This window comes from Ursus americanus, chromosome 12, assembly GCF_024610735.1.
Source record: "Ursus americanus isolate L20-20 chromosome 12, mUrsAme1.1.p, whole genome shotgun sequence".
Classification (NCBI taxonomy): domain Eukaryota; kingdom Metazoa; phylum Chordata; class Mammalia; order Carnivora; family Ursidae; genus Ursus; species Ursus americanus.
Genome location: NC_142138.1, coordinates 62489551 through 62504484, shown reverse-complemented (window position 1 = coordinate 62504484; position 14934 = coordinate 62489551). Strand labels below are relative to the sequence as shown.

The window sequence follows — 14934 nt, the reverse complement described above, 5'->3', positions numbered from 1 at the left end:
CAATCAGTCGAGTGTCTGACTTTGGCTCAGGTCATGATCTCGAGGTCCTGTGATGAGCCCCACATCAGGCTCCATACTCAGTGGGGAGTCTGCTTGCCCCAGTTCCTCCCCCTGCTCCTCCCCCCCCATGCTCTCTCACTCTCTCTCAAATAAATAAAATCTTTAAAAAGAAAGAAAGAAAGAAAGAAAGAAAGAAAGAAAGAAAGAAAGAAAGAAAGAAAGAAAGAAAGAAAGAAAGAAAGAAAAGAATATACCAATAGGTGTGGCTGGCTGGCTCAGTTGGTAGAGCCTGCAACTCCCGATATTTGGGTTGTGAGTTCAAGCCCCGCGGTGGGTATAGAGATAACTTCAGAAAAATAAAATCATCAAAAAAAGAAAAAGAATACACCAACAGTGTTAGTGATTATCTTTAGTGTAAGAATACAAATATGTCTTATTTTCTTCTTTTTAATCTGCAGTAGTTCCCCCTTATCTGCGGGGGTATGTTGCAAGACCCCAGGGGGTGGCTGAAACACGAATAACACCAAACCCTATATATACTGCCTTTTTTCCTATACATACATACATACCTATGATAAAGTTTAACTTATAAATTAGGCACAGTAAGACATGAACAATAACTAAGAATAAAAGAAAACAGTCATAATCATATACTATAATAAAAGTTATATTAACGTTGTCTCTTTCTCACTCAAAATATCTTGCTGTACCATACTCACCCTTGTTCTTGTGATGATGTGAGATGATAAAATGATGCGATTACTAGGTATTGGGCTACTAATGACCTAACAATATGTTAGGAGAAGGGCCATCTGCTTCCAGACCTGTGGTTCATCACGGGTAACAAACTGCAAAAGCAAAACCACAGATAAGGGGAAACTACCGAATTTCCAAAATTTGAACAGTAAGCACATATTTCTTTTACAATGAGGCAAACCAACACGTTAGTTTCTCAACAAAAAGAAGCTGGGTGTGAAAGCCAGGAGGGAATATGGGCAGAGCTAGAGGAGGACAGTAGTAGAGGGGATTGTTTTGTTTTAGACTGGAGAACATGGGCCTGGCATTATACGATGAGTGGAAACGTCAGTGGAGAAGTAGAGGCTGAATGTATAGGAGAAAAGAAGGTAACTGACAGCACAGGGTTCCCAAGGTGAGGAGAGGGAAAGAGATCCGGTTCTAGTAAAGGGATTAACTTTCCACAGAGATGGGTACTTCTTTGGCTTTGAAGAGGGAGAGGAAGTAAGGAGCAGTGCTGCCTTGTTGACATCGCATGCTCACTGCCTACAACAGTGCCTGGCACTGAATGGAGCATATAAGTTTATAGGTGAAGGAGAAGAAGGTGGAGGATTTCTATAGGTTGACTCCCATTTTCTCCAGGGAGAGCCACTATCTAGTGCAGTCGTTCTCAAACTTTTACCAGAATGTATTATAATGTATTATTTTTTGTGGGTCTATATCATGTGAGCTCCCTAAGGGCAGAAGAAATCCCGTCTTATCGCCATACCTACCACAGTATTCCAGTGACTGCCTGATGCAAGGTAGATGCTCAAGAACTGTCTGTTGAATGAATGAATGAACGAATGAATGAATGAATGAATGAATGCAGTATGATAGGAGACATAAGAATAGTGGTAAAGTTTTCATATAGCTTATGGGCGTACTGAAGGGAGTTGACCAGTGACAAGTAAAAAGACCTGGCAGCCTAAATACAAAATTGCATAGAGAGCATACCTCTGTACTTAAGAGGATTCCAAATAGAAGCTGGAGAAACTAATTATAATTACAAGTGATCTGTTCTGCTCCCTGTCCAATTATCCCCCATTCTTGGAACCTGCCCTGCACAAGTCTCTATGGAGCAGATGAAAGGATAGAGACCCACCCACCCAGCCCAGCCATCATAGAAAAGAGTGGTCCTCTAACTGTTAACATTCAGTTTTCCTTTGTTTAATTCTAACCTGTACAGACTTTTAAGCCTCTTACTATGTAATACCTACCTTGCATAGTAAATTGGACCAAGTAGGTAGAAAGTCTTTTAAATTATTAATAACATTACAAAAGCAAGGAACTTTATTTGGGGGATATTTTACTTATTTTTATATGCTGAAAGCAAGAAGATGCCCCAAATTTTTAAATGCTTCAGGTCCTAGAATAGCCTCCTCCAGCCAGTTTTCAGGGTTCTGAAGCAGTCGTTGGCCTAAATAGGAACATTCCACCAAAAGGAGAGGATTGTATTTTTCCCCGATACACATTTTTGCTTGAAGGTTATCAGAATGGTGCTATGTAAGAGAAGTGGTTTAGATGTGAGCCGAAGCTGACACGGATTAACTTTCACAGGACGCTCTGTAGAGGAGAGGGTTGGGTCAAGTGATGACTCACAGGTACCATTGTTTGTTATTCCTGACTGTTTTCTTTCCAAAACAGAATTGCATTGATGAAATTGAGGCCATAATCAGTGTTAAGCTCCAGCTCATCGGAATTGTTGGTATTGGGATTGCAGGTCTCACGGTGAGAAAGTTCCAGAACTTACCTTTTTTGCTTTCTAAGAAGCCTTTGCATCTTTTTTGTCTTCACGTGTGATATGGCAGTATCTTGGGAGAGATTTCTCTTAAAGACAGACATTTGTTGACAGGACATCTTCTAAGAACAAAGCTCATTTGATGCAGCAATACCCAGTTCTCTGAAATATGATGCCAGTTTTAACTTTAACCTAATTATGACCTTGAGTTTATCATTGCAGTAGGCCAGCAAGCTGAAACGAGACAAGTCCTTTCCAATTCTGGGTCTCTTCTTACTGTTAGAAATTGAAAACAGCCTGCCAGGTTACTCTCTCTCACGTATGATTTGCAGAAGTAGCATAGTGACTGACAGTGCAAGCTCGGGCAGCACACTGTCGGGGTTCGCCCCCTAGCTCCCTCATCTGTAAAATGAGGACTTCAATGTACCAACCTCGTAAGATGGTTGTGAACTGAAATGGGATAATACATATAAAGTATTTGTAGGAATTAACTCATATAAAGTGTCTGGAAGATAGCACTCAATAAATGCTAGCTCTGTACAGAATCCGAGCACTCCCAGACACAGAATCCAGAGCGAGGGAATAACAGACGCAGAGTGTGGTGCCCGGTGCACCCAGGCTCCTGCGCACGGCTCTGGGCCTCCGAAGCACAAGAGCGTGCAAGAATTGATAGGGGCCAAAGGGAGTGACAGGAGCAGCAAGAAGTGACAGTGAGGAGGGTGTGAGGGCCGACGTAACTGTGGTCTTTGTGTGCCCTCTTGAGAGACTGGGCTTTATCCTTAAGGTACAAGGAAGCCACCACGGGTTAGAAGGACCTGTGTTGCCATGTGGAGGTAAGTGGGGGGGAGGCAGGATTTGAGCCAGGCCAGTAAAGAGGTGATTTCCGCTGTCCAGAGGTTGAGCGATCATAGCTAATGCTGAGGCAGTACTTACCCTCCAGCTCTCGATGTAGAGTAAGTCATGGCATAAGCTAAGGAAGGGACAAAGGGAATTACAAGGAAAATCAAGGAATTGGCAGTTTTCCGGAACACACAAGCATCTTCCCTCTTTTCTGTGTTTAGAGCACAGAGAGGTGAGGCAACGGGTGAAATACTGTGCTGAGGACCTCCCGATCCAGGGACATCTCTCAGGCCCTCCTCACCGGCTCTAGGGCTAGCCTGGTTGCTATTCTGTGGCTTCCTGAGGACAATTTTGAGGCAGAAGATTTGAAAATGTGCTGCATTATAGAGGTATCAAAGAGACACTCCTAACAATTCTACAGTCTCCGAGCGCACATCCTGGAGGCAGTCATCCCTGACTCATGACAGTGGCAGGACGGTGCTGAAAAAGTTCCTTTCTGAGGGGATCCCTTTTGAGTACAACCAGGACAGAAGAGAGGGTTGCAACCAACCTGACAACCACACTAAAGGGGGAAGGCCCTCTATTGGTCATCTTGAATCAGCACCCCCAAAGTTCCTTCTGTAATTCCTTTCTTCTTAAGATAAAGAGTTGCACAGTGTAATCAGTTAGCCAAACGTCCATTAGGTGTCTCTCCTGCCATGCTCTGGTGCTGAGTTCTGGCAGCCAGAGGCTTAGAGCCCTGCTCCTGGCTCTTCCCTTACTTAAGCTTACCTCTTCCCTTCCATAATAGCAGATAATATGTGGATTTTAAATTTAACATTTATCGATTCTAGTCTGATGTAGGATAGGATTGAGGAGAGAATCATAGGGTTATGGTATAGATTTCTTTAAACAAACATTGACAGTAGTTTATAAACTTCACACCCACAGATAACATCCTATAGGCTCTGCGAAATTGTAGGGGAAATGATTGACAACAAGCAAGATCTTTTGACATCCTTCTATTCAAACCATACCAGTGGCCATTGGTTTTGCCAAGTATTTGGCTTTTCAAAGAATTATCCAAGAGGCAGAAGACATGAGTAATACCATAGTTCCAATACCTCAGCTTATGCTTTGGGAAAACTATAGAGTTAAATAGTGAAGCGTCATTTTTACCTTAAAATGGAGCAGGAAAAATGAAGAGATGCTCTACTTTGTAATATGCGGTCACTGTTGCACAAGTTCAGAGCTTTTCCAACAACAGGAAACTCTTTAGACCAAAGTGTAAACAACTCGTAGTCGACAGGTTAATACGGCAGTCTTCAGCCAGCGGCCATAATTAAGTAGTATATATAAAAATGCCACTTATAGCCAGTAATTATTGGTTATAATTATTTGTTAGACACCCATGCAGTTTGCTTTTTTTTTTTTTTTAATCAGTTTCTATCACTTGAAAGTCGCTAACGAGTGGTCCCTTCTGTTTCAGATCTTTGGCATGATATTCAGCATGGTCCTTTGCTGTGCGATACGAACCTCGCGAGACGTGATATGAAGCTACTTCTACGTGAAAATCGCAATCTAGAGCTTTCATACGGCGGTCACCGGAACTGTCTCCTGGCTCATTTTTAATATTCAAAGGACATTCGGATCTAAAATAATATGCTGTTAATTGTACATTTGCACATGTATGTATGTTTGGCTCATTATTCGTTTACCCCTCGAGTGAATGCTGTTTATATTGACTGAGAGTCATGTGTGATCTGTGTGCTTCCGGTGTATGCGTTGTACGTAATGAAATCTGTTTGCTGGAAATTCCTGGTTCTTGTTATATCAGAGGAACAACCTATTTGACTCTCAGAAAAAGATCATCAGACTTTGAGAAACTTTAAAAATGATAATGGGTCATTTTCTCAGATTCTAGCCATAGAAAGTTAGATACAGAGAGTTCAGGATTTCTGGTTAACAGAAGCAATAGACTACAGGACTTGAGAGATCGTGGTGTAGTGCTAAAATTGACTGCATCTGAATTACGTGTAAGGGTTTCCTGGGATTTTTTTATATACATACTCTCCCCAGAACACAGTAAACCACAGTTTTAGAACTAAACACATCTGTAAAACTAAATATAGCATGGAAAATCTAATTTGAATAAGTCATACTTTCCTAGTATTTAAAAACAAAAAACTCCCTCTGGAAAGAGTGGTCACACAGACAATCATGTGCCCTATAAAAGTGAGTGTTTTTAGGACTTAAAAAAAAAGCCTTTTAGTAACTTTTTAAGGAAATTTTTTGTTCTTATATAAATACATTTAAATATCACTTTATTGCTTTCTTTTTCTGACTCTGCTCGTAACTACAGCAGCCCTCACATGAACAAAAGGGCATTTATCTCAAATTTTTCCGTGTTTCTCCAAATGTACAGATAGAAAGACTAAAGCAAGAGATCTGGCAGTTGCAAATAGTAGGAAAGAGAATTTTTAATGCCACTGTATCTTTGAAATACCTCATAACTTGAGTTTACATATTTTCCTAATTTTTTGTATTTTCTTATTCACCTAGAGAATTCTTCTTCATAGATTTTGACCTACAATTTTCACCCCTTAAGATAAAACAAATATTCAAATATTCAAATATTATATCACAAGCATCCTTGGCCAAACTGAAAGAAAGAACGAAAAGCATCTACTAGTTGTGTGCACACAGCAGAGACAAGCTAAGGAAATGAAAAGACTGAAACCCACAAAGCAGAAATATGTTTTTTCTGTGTAAATCTCCTATAAAAATAAAATTTTCATATTCTTTATGGTCTTGATGCTTCAATTTAGGAAAGTAAACCCAAATTTAGAATCTAAACTGATATCTTTGTCAATTTTTAACAACTTAGTACGTTTAGTAGATCATGGAGGGTTTTTAATTACATTGTAAAAGGCCACACAAAAGTGAAAGTACTGGGGACTCTGGAAACCCCGGTAAGTTCATACACCTGTGAGAACACAAGTCTTTGGGTATGCACTAAAGGAAAGTGTGCACTCCCAAGAAACTTTTACAAAATGTTTTGCTGAAAAGACCTAACCACTACGAATAGTCTCATTTGCGTAGAGAACCACACTTCTGCCATGCTTGCTACTGCTACTAACTTTGGAGGAAGCTTTTCTGAAAAAAAAAAAAAAAAAAAGATTGGAAGCAAGCTAAAAATGTAACTGTTCATGGCTACTTTACTGTGTCTATAGCTAAAGAAAAGATTTTTTAAGAAAATGACTTCATGAAATAGATGTTTATATGCCAGTAGGTGAGAAATATAACCTCTTAAGTAAAGAACAAACAGCCCATCTCGCTTCATGGCTTTAGTTCGTCCTCTACCTGAACACAGGCCCAAGTGCATAGGTTTCTTCCACCTCGGAGTCATCTCTGATTCACAAACACTGAGTTTCATTCTATACCTGAATTAACAACCATGAGAAGACTACAATACTTAAAAGTGGAAGAGTAGAAATCCGTTCCATCTATGGTTAATGTGTCCCTTTGGGAGTAATTTTTCCAAAATATGTGCCATAAGTAAAATTAGAGAATCCCACCTCTGCGTGAGGGCAGATTTTTATATATCATAAATCTACATATATCTTGAATTCCTAGATATCTTGAATCTATGTGTCTTGAATCTATGTATCTTGAATATATAACTCTTGAATATATATACATATATAACTTGAATATATGTATGCATGAATGTGTGTGTACACATACATACATGCATATACATATATGGGTACATATATATACACACACATATATATATATAAATTTTTGGTTATATCTGTTTACCTGAACTGATTTGAGATCAGACCCAAACATATTCTTAAGCATCTGGTACCAAGGCACTGAATTAAAATTTCTTGATAACTATTTTATTTCAAATTAAATTTTCTATGTGCTGGAATTGCTTGTTTGATTTATCTTAAAATTCTATTATATCTTTATATGCACCTTTACACAATTTATCTAAATGTGCAACTACCAAACAATATGGTTTAAAAAAAAAAAAAGCAAAGAGTAACCCTTCTGTAGTGTTACTATGAGGAACTAGACTTAAAAGCAACACCCTAAGGACCTTTGTGCAAATGGATTTCAATTAACATTGTCTTATCCAAATTATACATCTTGTCCCCGGAATAGCTCCTGTATTGTCCGTGGTTCAATCTGTAAAGCCGCACGCTGATACAGGGGCCAGTGTAGCCCCAGCACAGCCACCCAGGAGAGTGGCTCTCCTTTCCCCGGGTGCCCCATTAATACGTTTACTTGATGAGAACGAGTCTTGTGGGAAGTGGACAGTGAAGGAGATAGCATATCTTCCCTTCTGAAGTAAGTACCAAAGATAAAAGGAAGAGGCATCCTTGGGAGTCCAGGAACTTTCCTGGTTCACTGCTCCACTGACATCCCCTTTGACCACCAGCCCCCTGATTTCAGCAACCCTATTTTACCCACCCCTATGAGGGAGCATTCATGGGCCCCTGAAGCCAATTAACTACATCATCTTAATTTGGACTCATCAAAATCAAATTTATATTAAGGTATATTTTAAGGGGCACAAAAAGTTTCTACTTTCTTTCAACATGACTATTTTTTCCTATAAACTGTACCTGTAAGTTATTATATGTAGGTATCCATTGAAAGGTAAAAAGACCACACTACTGCAAAATGTTATTAATCATTTTGTTGGTATCCTCACTGTCAACAAAAGTTAAATACATTCCGGGAAACCACTATTCCAATGGCTATCTCCCGGGAAAGGGAAAGCATGAAGTATAGAAGTAATAGTCCTGAACGTTGCAAAGCAAAATCTATGCTGATTTCATAAAATTTTTAGCTAATGTGCCAGAAACCCATCTGAAGCTTTGGGATTTGTTTTCGTTGTTTTTCTTTTTTCTTGTGTAATTTAATGATGGTTTTACTTATATTAAATAGAAGAAATTTAAATTAAAAGAAATAACCAACTATGACATTAGCAGACCTGGCAATTAATATTATCTAAATTGTTATAATTATTATATTGATGAGAGTCTCTGTTGATTATAAATCAAATGTGCATCACCATGCACAACTGAAGATACTTCTGCATGACACCAAATACCTATTTGATCACACTAATTTGTTGAATTCATGAATAGATTTTGATATATTTCCCAATTCTATCTTAATTCAAAGACTTGATATCAACAGCCATAGCCAGAGTCCCTATATTTTCCTCTGGGCCTGCTCTGTTTCATAAGATGCAACCCACTCTAAGAATTTTTTTTACTTTGTTTGAGGACTGCTATTTTATACATTTGAAAAAACTCTTTAGAGGATAGTGATATGCTAAGATGAATAAGAGAATTCTGCCTTCAAGGAGCTCAGAGTGGGGAAAAAAACAGGGAAATATAATTCCCATGAGGTAAGTGCTATAATATTCATTAACCAGGAGTAGACCCTCTCTACCTTGGAGAAGATGGTCTGGGGAGAGAGATTTTCTGAATTTTGAGGTCTCTAAACTGAGTCCTGAACTCATACAAATTATCCAAAAAGTAATAGCAGTAGAGAAGAAAAGTGGATCGCTGGGGGAAAGACATCAAGAAGACCCTGAAACAGCACGGAAGCATTCCAAGAGGGCATGTCAAGAACTTGCGAGATCCAGGGCTCCGGTAAACTGTACCAGGGAGTCTGATCTTTGTACAGCCAACACGGCAAAAATTTTAAACAATGAGTTACAAAATCAAATTTGAATCTTATTTTAAAAAGTATTTGTCAGAGAGAGAGAGAGCACAAGCAGGGGGAGCAACAGGCAGAGGGAGAAGCAGGCTCCCCAGTGAGCAAGGAGCCTGATGCGGGACTCGATTCCCGGGCCCTGGGATCATGACCTGAGTCGAAGGCAGACACTTAACCAACTGAGCCACCCAGGCGCCCCAAATTTGAACCTTTTAAAAATCACTCAGCTTTAATATGACCAATGATTGGAGGGCAAAGGCCAGAGGAATTCATGAGGATTTCTAACTAACATACTGGGATTCCTACCGAGAAGTAGACAGATACAGGGGTAATTGAGGGAAAGAGGAACCTGGAATCAATCCCCGGTTTCCTGACAGCTGAAGGATGGTGGCACCCCGGAGAAAAAGCAGACTGCAGTGACGAAGCCAGTTGGAGATGACTATAGGACATCCAAGAAGAAACACAATCAGGCATTGGGTACACACCCTGAAGCTCAGGAAAGGAGTTTGACCTAGAACTATAGTTTAGGAATCTGCAACATAAAAGTAGTAGCGCCCATATTTGAACAATATGGGCAGCCTTTCACATTGAAGACCTCAGTGAGAAAGTTTCGAAAACTAGAATCCTCTACCAGTCAAGTTTAAAGCCCAAAGCAGTTCTTTACTTGTCATCCATTCCTCCACCTCAGGCTGGAGGGTCTCTATCAGCTACCTGCACTCCTTCAATAGCTGTCATCTAAACCATCTTTTATTGAAATGGGTAGTTTCTCATATGTTCTACATTTAACAGTGTCCAAAGGGTCAATAGGATACACAAGATTATCACAGCTCTAGCACTTCTTTCACAAAATGTGCAAATTTCACTCCGATAGCACAGAGCAAAATTACATTTCCAGAAGTACAGTTCAGAACTACATTACAGTTGCCTGCTAGACCATAGCATGGATTTCTACTCATCATAGAGAAGGGTAGCGAGGAAAGGCATGAAAAGAGAAAATGTTGACTCTGGCCTCATTAGGACTGATTATAAATGCCTTAGATGTATTATGTTGTGAATCCAATATATGACCTCCCCTGGGCCCTCTAGGGTAGCACAGAGGTCAGAGAAGATCAGGACCTGTATATTGGAACTTTGTCATTGTCAACTTTACTCGAAACAGATTCGAGGGAAGATAGGAGTAGAAGTCAAACCATAGTGGGTTGAGAAGAGAATGAAAGTGAGGAAATAAATGATCAGTGTAGGAGGCTTGCTATTGTCTGAATGTTTATGTCTCCCTAAAATTCATGCGTTGAAATCCTAATGCCCACTGTAATGGTATTAGGAGGTGAGGTCTTTTGGAGGTTCCCAGGTCATGAGAGTGGAGCCCCCATGAATGGGATTAGTGTTCTTATGAAAGAGACACCACAGAGATCTCTCGGCCCTTCCACCAAGTCAGGACACAGTGAGAAAGACCAGCTATGAACTAGGAAAAAAATCTCTCACTGGAATATAACCATGCTGAGCACCACGACCTTGAACTTCCAGCCTCCAAATAGGCGTCTGTTGTTCATAAGCTACTTAGTCCATGGTATTTTGTTACAGCAGTCCAAACAGATTAAGATAGGATTTTTACACACATACACATACACACACACCACAAACTGGAATAAGAATTCAAAGAGAAAGGAGCAAATAAACAAGTTTGCAGAGGCTCACAAGATTATTTGCTTGTTTTTGCTTTTGCTTTTTTATTTAGGAAGAGATTGAAGAATGATTCTTGCTGAGGAGAAAAAGTCAATAAAAAAGAGAAGATAAAAGAGAAAACAAAGTCCTGGAGGAAATGGGGGATGCGATCTTTTGAAACTAATGGGAAAGATGCTGAATTAGTCAGTACTTTTCAGTTGCAAGTGTCAGAAACCCAACTCCGACTAGCTTAAGCAGTTATGATTAAAAGCTACAATTTCATTTAGAGTTGAAGCCAGCTTCTGATTAGACTCGGATGTTATCATTAGGTTTCTCTCCTTCATTCTCTCTTGCTGTGCTCTGGGTTGGCTTTATTCTCAAGCTGGCTGTTTCCAGGAGATGCCAAGATGGCCAGCAGTGGCTCTAGGCTCTCAGAGCTTACAAACCCCAACAGGCCAAACATTCCTCTTTGTCCAATGGTTATAATAAAAGTCCTGAGACTGACTCCCACTGGAAGAGATTAGTTCACATGCCCATCCCTCAATCAGTCAGGGTTGGTTGAGCCTAAATAGCATGCCCACCTCCGTCATTTGAATTGAAAATGTGGGTGGGGGTGGTACAGGGCAAGGGGCTCTTGGAGGAATGTCAGGCAGGAGTCCTGGCTAGGAGGTAAAAATTGGGATGGAAACAGACATGCATACCCCAGTGGAACGCACTACACTTGTGATCCCAATGAAAGTCAACCCCCTACTCGATCATCAACATCATACACTTCCAGGAGGTGCACCCCTGCCCCCAGACCCCAATGCTGAAGAAGAAAGCATGAACCTGCCCATGTCCAGCAGGTACTCCATGCCCTGTGCCGCACCCTGCAACCTGCCACTCCACCTGCTGGCCTACTCCAGCCCTGTTGTCAATCACTCTGGGTCCCTGAATGAGGAAGTGCACTCCCAGGAGATAATGACCTTAAGCAGCATACCTTGCAACCTGGGGTTGGAAAAGACACCTCCAGAAAGACTCTTTGACCTCGCAGGACAGCCCCATGATGATCAGGAAGTGCTAACCACCTTTGTGCTGCCAAACTCCAGGGAACAGACTCTTGGATTCACATGATGCATCTAGCACCAAAGCCTGACTGCACACCATCTGGTGACCTGAAAGTAAAGATTTCCTGGAATTAAAGCAGACATATCTGATGAGATAGTTTTTCCAAGATGTCTGGACAGGCATGTATACCTTTTTCTCACTGTTGCTTCTTCTCTCTGCTTCCTTCATGGAAAGACCACGTCCTTGCCCACATTTCCCAAGCCCTTGCAAAAGAGGAGCACCTAGCCTTTTGATTATGGCCTTTCAGAAACAACTTCATTTTGGTCCTGTGACACATTAATTTTCACTTGCTTTTTCTGAAGGGTTAGAATTTTCAGAATTCACAAAAGCCTTCTCTTATCTAAACTATTAACTGACTTTGGATTTTTATCCAGATTATGGTTCCTGAATTTGCAACCTTACAGGTTGTGTTATCAATGACACATTTCATTCCAAACAGTTCTTTTGAGATACTGTTTTAAAACATCTTTGAAGTTTTGCTGTTTTTCAAAAAGTTCGTCAACTATTGCTTCAAGTTTATACCTGCACTCAGTCTTCCCAAACACACTCAGTTAATTCTTTCAGTGTGCTCCTGCAGTATTCACTAGTCTGCTTTCAGGGTCGCTTTAAGCAGAGACTTCTAGGAGGCATGCATGACTCCAGGTTTGCCTTCACAGGGAGAACCTTTCTCCCCTAATTGGAATAAATGCCAATAAATACTTCAGTTGGCTATTTTCAGACCTAGAGTCCTGGTTTAAAACCATCATACATGGGGCACCTGGGTGGCTCAGTTGTTAAGTGTCTGCCTTTGGCTCAGGGCGTGATCCTGACATTCTGGGATTGAGCCCCACATCAGGCTTCTTCCTCTCCCACTCCCCCTGCTTCTGTTCTCCCTGGCTGTCTCTCTCTGTGTCAAATAAATAAATAAAATCTTTTTTAAAAAAAAGATAAAAAAATAAAACCATCACACAATTTGGAATTGTTTTGTTATTTCTTTTGTGTATAATTATGTTAAGTTTTGTATTTTCTTTAACGTCAAACTTCTTTTAAAAACCATGTACCAAATAAGGTGATGCTGGCTCAATGCTTCAGGGTGACTTCCAACACTTAAAACCTTGAAAAAATAAGCTTTTTTTTTTTTTTAAGATTTGTTTATTTATTTGAGAAAGAGAGCATGGGGGGAGGGAGAGAGAATCTCAAGCAGACTCCCCACTGAGCACAGAACCTGACACTGGGCTCAGTCCCACAGACCCCGAGATTATGAGCTGAGCCAAAATCAAGAGTCGGGACACGTAACCAGCTGACCCACCCAGGTGCCCTGAAAAGATAGACTTTAGATGAGAAGTACCTGAGAGTTTCTTCCTGCTAACTTCCTTGTTGCTCAGATGTGGTCTTAAGTGGTTTCTAACTGCTATGCACTTTCCCTCTGACATAGGACAGGACAACCAGGAAAAGTCCTTCCTGGTACCAAGGGACAAAACCATTAAATAGAAAGAACTTGACTCTTGATCAGTGATTCTTTCAAAGAAAGATCTTGATAAAAATGTGAAAATTAATAAAAGGAAATCTTGTTCAGAATGGCATCCACCAGCTAGGAGGGGGAGCTCTCATGCCCCCACATGCCTTGTCAATTTCAGGTTCCATGAAAGTCATATGTGATTAGTGCCAGTTAGGTTTAAACATCAGACATTTTACTCATTAATCAGGTCTATGTTTGACATACAGTTTCTAGAGGGGATGTTATAATCCTGCAGCTTTAAGTGTTCATGTTATCAAGTGATATGAGAACCTAAACCCTCAGATGAATATTTGAAGACTACGCTGATGTCAACCTCAAATATTAAGGTAAGCATAATGTGGATCCCTGACTTCGTATATAAATGTACAGCTACTCCCTCCCCACTAGCAGATCATGAGCTTGGTACTAATCCATCTACACTACCTCACCACCTGCACACACACACACACACACACACACACACACACACACACGGCATTGTCAGCATGTAGGCATTTACAAGATGCCCAGCTGAACGCAGCCAGTGACTGTGGGATACAGCGAAGCCAACCATCCCTGCTGATAATTGATTTTTACCCTGATGGTACCAGTTTAGACGGAGAGAAATGGACAAATGCAGGATAATCATTTTTTTGAGGTCAAGTCTGCAGGGCACTAGGTCTGTCTCACTTCATGCATCTGTTGAAACCAGACTCATGAAAGAGTACCTAAGGAAGGAAAAAAAAATAGCCACTTGCCAAGTGCATTTGCCAGAAAACAGTGTTTCAATATTGATGAAGGTTTAGATTAGAATTTAGGATGATTCTATGCTATTTAATCCCTTAGCACTCTCCCCCTGTCCCCAAAATCTTTCATAATCATACTAATTTTTCAGGACATCAAAAGCTAAAACAGCACAAGTTGCTTTTGGTATATATACTGAAAATTGTCTCCTATTACTTGAAAGAATACAAAGGATTTAGTCTTCCACATGTAAAATGATCATGGCCTCTTTTCTAAGCTTTTGGGGTATAACTTTCATAAGTCAGTTGACCCATCAAAGTAATTAAATTAAAGAGAACAATTTTTAGAATAGAATATACTGTCAACTGAGTTTTGGTTAAATTCTATCCTGTGCATTTGAATAACTAGAATAAAGTGCCACATTGCAGATTTCACATATCTTTTGCTCTCCATGTCCTCTCCAGTCCTGGTTCTAGCCTTTGGAAACAAGTGTCTCTAGTACCCTGATGCCCTATGTTCTTTCAGCTTCTGATCGCATTACTCTTATAACTCTGCAGTATCCCCACATTCATTTTCTATGTAAGGACAAACCTCATGTAATGGCCTTCTGTTAAAAAAGCCTGTTCAAGGCTGGCTTTCGTTAGTATTTCATATCCCTGTTTGCCATTTTACCTGCAGTCTGCCCTTTCATGGGGAAACTATCTCATATGAGTTCAAAAGGCTCTTTCATTCACCTTTTCTTCTAAAGCCTGTAGGCTCTCCAATGCATGTGTGGGTATGGGTTTGGATGAAATAGTACTCAAAATGTACACAATGTGTTGTGAAATATATTGATATTTTATTCATTTTATTCCAGGTGAACACA

General features: G+C 40.2%; 1 protein-coding gene across 3 annotated transcripts in view; it reads left to right on the top strand.

Annotated features, from left to right (window-relative positions):
• TSPAN2 (tetraspanin 2) overlaps positions 1-6138 on the top strand; it is a 54379-nt gene extending 48241 nt beyond the window's left edge. Inside the window, exons 7-9 of one of the 3 annotated variants that reach the window (XR_006780305.2) lie at positions 2422-2505; positions 4824-5022; positions 5897-6138. Coding sequence is in view for 2 of the 3 variants with exons in the window: in XM_045801437.2 (XP_045657393.1) it covers positions 2422-2505; positions 4824-4889 (150 nt within the window). In the remaining variant the exon portion in view is untranslated. Of the gene's footprint in view, positions 1-2421; positions 2506-4823 lie in introns of all 3 variants that reach the window. The other 2 variants (XM_045801437.2, XM_045801438.2) reach the window with 2 other exon arrangements.
• The last annotated feature ends 8796 nt before the right edge of the window (positions 6139-14934 follow it).